Source organism: Aplysia californica, unplaced genomic scaffold, assembly GCF_000002075.1.
Source record: "Aplysia californica isolate F4 #8 unplaced genomic scaffold, AplCal3.0 scaffold00090, whole genome shotgun sequence".
NCBI classification, from domain to species: domain Eukaryota; kingdom Metazoa; phylum Mollusca; class Gastropoda; order Aplysiida; family Aplysiidae; genus Aplysia; species Aplysia californica.
Genome location: NW_004797360.1, coordinates 1,014,782 through 1,017,326, shown reverse-complemented (window position 1 = coordinate 1,017,326; position 2,545 = coordinate 1,014,782). Strand labels below are relative to the sequence as shown.

The window sequence follows — 2,545 nt, the reverse complement described above, 5'->3', positions numbered from 1 at the left end:
AGAGAGAGAGAGAGAGAGAGAGAGAGAGAGAGAGAGAGAGAGAGAGAGAGAGAGAGAGAGAGAGAAATATAAGGAATTCGTACAATGCTTTATAGTTCTTTTTTGTGACAGAGATGTTGGCCAAAGCCCCCAGTTTCCAGAGTATCCCATTGGTATTTCAAAATGATAATATTTTTCAGCCGAGAAAATAAACAACACACTTTTTTTTTCTGTTTGCTATTCATTCCTAATGTTTGTTATCTGTTTTCCTCAACAGGTCAACCCCGCTTGTGAGCTACGCCGAACTCTAAGCCTTTATCACTACCTGTTCACCCACAAATTTCGTCTGATTTCGGATCAAGGAAAAAGACTTTTCGAAGAAAGTATTTCAACTTGTTGAGCAGACTGGGCGCAGGAATTTATCAGCGCAAAATTGACCAAGCAGAGTATACTTACTATTCTCTTGCTGTTGTTATCGTCGCTCAATCAAACCTCGGGTTTCGAATTCTTGATTTCGTAAAAGACAAACTATTATACAGCATCTACTACGCAACCATTACTTTCATTGGACTACATACTTACATTTCGCCCATCAACACCAGCCCAGCTGCTGTCTCGCTCACTCGAACCCCTTCCTCAGGGGCAAACTTTTCATCTGTCCCGATAACTGAACGCCTGGAGACACGAGAACGTTCCTGTTTCTTACGACAAAAACGTTCCTGTTTTTTCTAGGCTACGAGAGAAATCGTTCCTGTTTCTTCTCCACCAACCATGAAGCCTCGGGCGTGGATCATCGTGACCTTGATCTTTATCGCTCTTGCAGCTGCATTGCAGATTGGGGGCGTGGTCGCACCTATGTGGGTATGGCTTGAAGACGACAACTTCAACGTAGGAGTTGGGTTATTCTTCCGTGTGGGCTGTGAGACGGCGTGCATCAATGCAAGCTTCAACTATTTAGATGGTGAGATACTATATTACGTCACGAGACGTTTTAGTTTTGTTTTAGTAGAGTTTTTTTCGGCGCTCGCAACGGCATAAGGTCATATGAGCGCCAAGGGGTGGATGTCAACAGAGAAGTACTTACAAGGAATCAAACTTACTTTGCTCACATCTCTAGCTTCAATAGCACAAAGTCTGCTTCTACTATCAAGGCACGACGGAAATAGCTGGTCACAAGAGTGTGTCAAACACACAAAAGAAGTAGATGAAAAATGACGATAGTAAGGATTAGGAATGAAAAAAGCAGCAGTTCCCTGTTGCAGTTCCAGCACAGTTATTGAGCATGACATTGATGAATCAGCCCATTTACAATTATAATTCTTCTGTGCATAAGAGCTCGAGATGTTAATGTCTCCCCCTTTTTGGAAATGGCCTGAAGACACTTCAGTCAGTAGTACTGCCCCGGGGGGTAACGAGATGTTCGGTTTGGTACCGGTAAATGTTTTATTGCTGTCGCAAGCAATCCATTTAAAGTGCATTTGGGTACTTTTTACACCAGAGTCCCCCCAAAAACCAACATCTTTTGTTGTTGTGTTTTTCCTGTCCGGAATCATGAAGAGCAAGACAATTGTTGTAAGCCTTGACCGTAGCATTTAACTGCATTTTGGTGATGTTGAAAGGTACATCTTTGATACAGCTTTGGGGCGGTGTAAAAATTGAAAATTCTCAAATTTTGGACTTTATAATGATATATTATAGTAGATTGCTTGCGACAGCGACAATAAAATCGTAATATTATGAGCGCTGGGTACACACGTTGATTGTTTTTATGTAAGTTCATAGCACAGCTTGTGTCACACTATGTTTGACTGTTTGCTTGTTGGTATGCCTTTCTACCTGCCTTTCTGTCTTCCTGTCTATCTGCCTACATTTCTGACTGGATGTCTATCTGCCTGACTTTCTGTCTGCCTGTCTGCCTGTCTGTCTGTCTGTCTGTCTGCCTGCCTGCCTATCAGCCTGTCTATCTGCCTGCCTTTCTCTGTCTGCCTGTCTGTCTATCTGTCTTTCTGTCTGTCTGTCTGTCTGTCTTTCTGTCTGTCTGTCTGTCTGCCTGCCTTTTTGTCTGCCTATCTACATTTCTGTCTGGCTGTCTATCTGCCTGACTTTCTGTCTGTCTGTCTGTCTGTCTGCCTGCCTGCCTGCCTGCCTATCAGCCTGCCTATCTGCCTGCCTTTCTCTGTCTGCCTGTCTGTTTATCTGTCTGTCTATCTGCATGCTTTTCTGCCTGTCCATCTGTCTGTCTGTCTGCCTGTCTATCAGCCTGTCTACCAGCCTTTCTGTCTATCTGCCTGCTTTTCTGCCTGTCTATCTGCCTGCCTGTCTGTCTGCTTGTCTACCTGTTAGACTGCTAGCTTTTTTCCCCGTCTGTCCACCATTCCGTGTCTTTTGTTTCTTCCTCTGCGTGAGCACTTGCATGCTCACTAATCTACCGACACTCTATCTTTGCCCCAAAATAACATTCTGCCGTCTCCCCTTTTTGTGCTATTTACTTTTTGCCATCCACCCCACCGCCAACCCACGCTTAAAAACAAAACAAACAACACCATTTGCCTTCTTCCCCCCCCCC

At 44.2% G+C, this 2,545-nt stretch overlaps 1 protein-coding gene across 1 annotated transcript in view; it reads left to right on the top strand.

Moving 5' to 3' along the window:
• Positions 1-253: 253 nt before the first annotated feature.
• The window catches only part of LOC101864373, a gene marked incomplete at its 3' end in the record, with an annotated part of 5,208 nt that continues 2,916 nt past the window's right edge, over positions 254-2,545 (top strand). Inside the window, 1 exon segment of the mRNA XM_013080523.2 lies at positions 254-940. Coding sequence (XP_012935977.2) covers positions 751-940 — 190 coding nt within the window.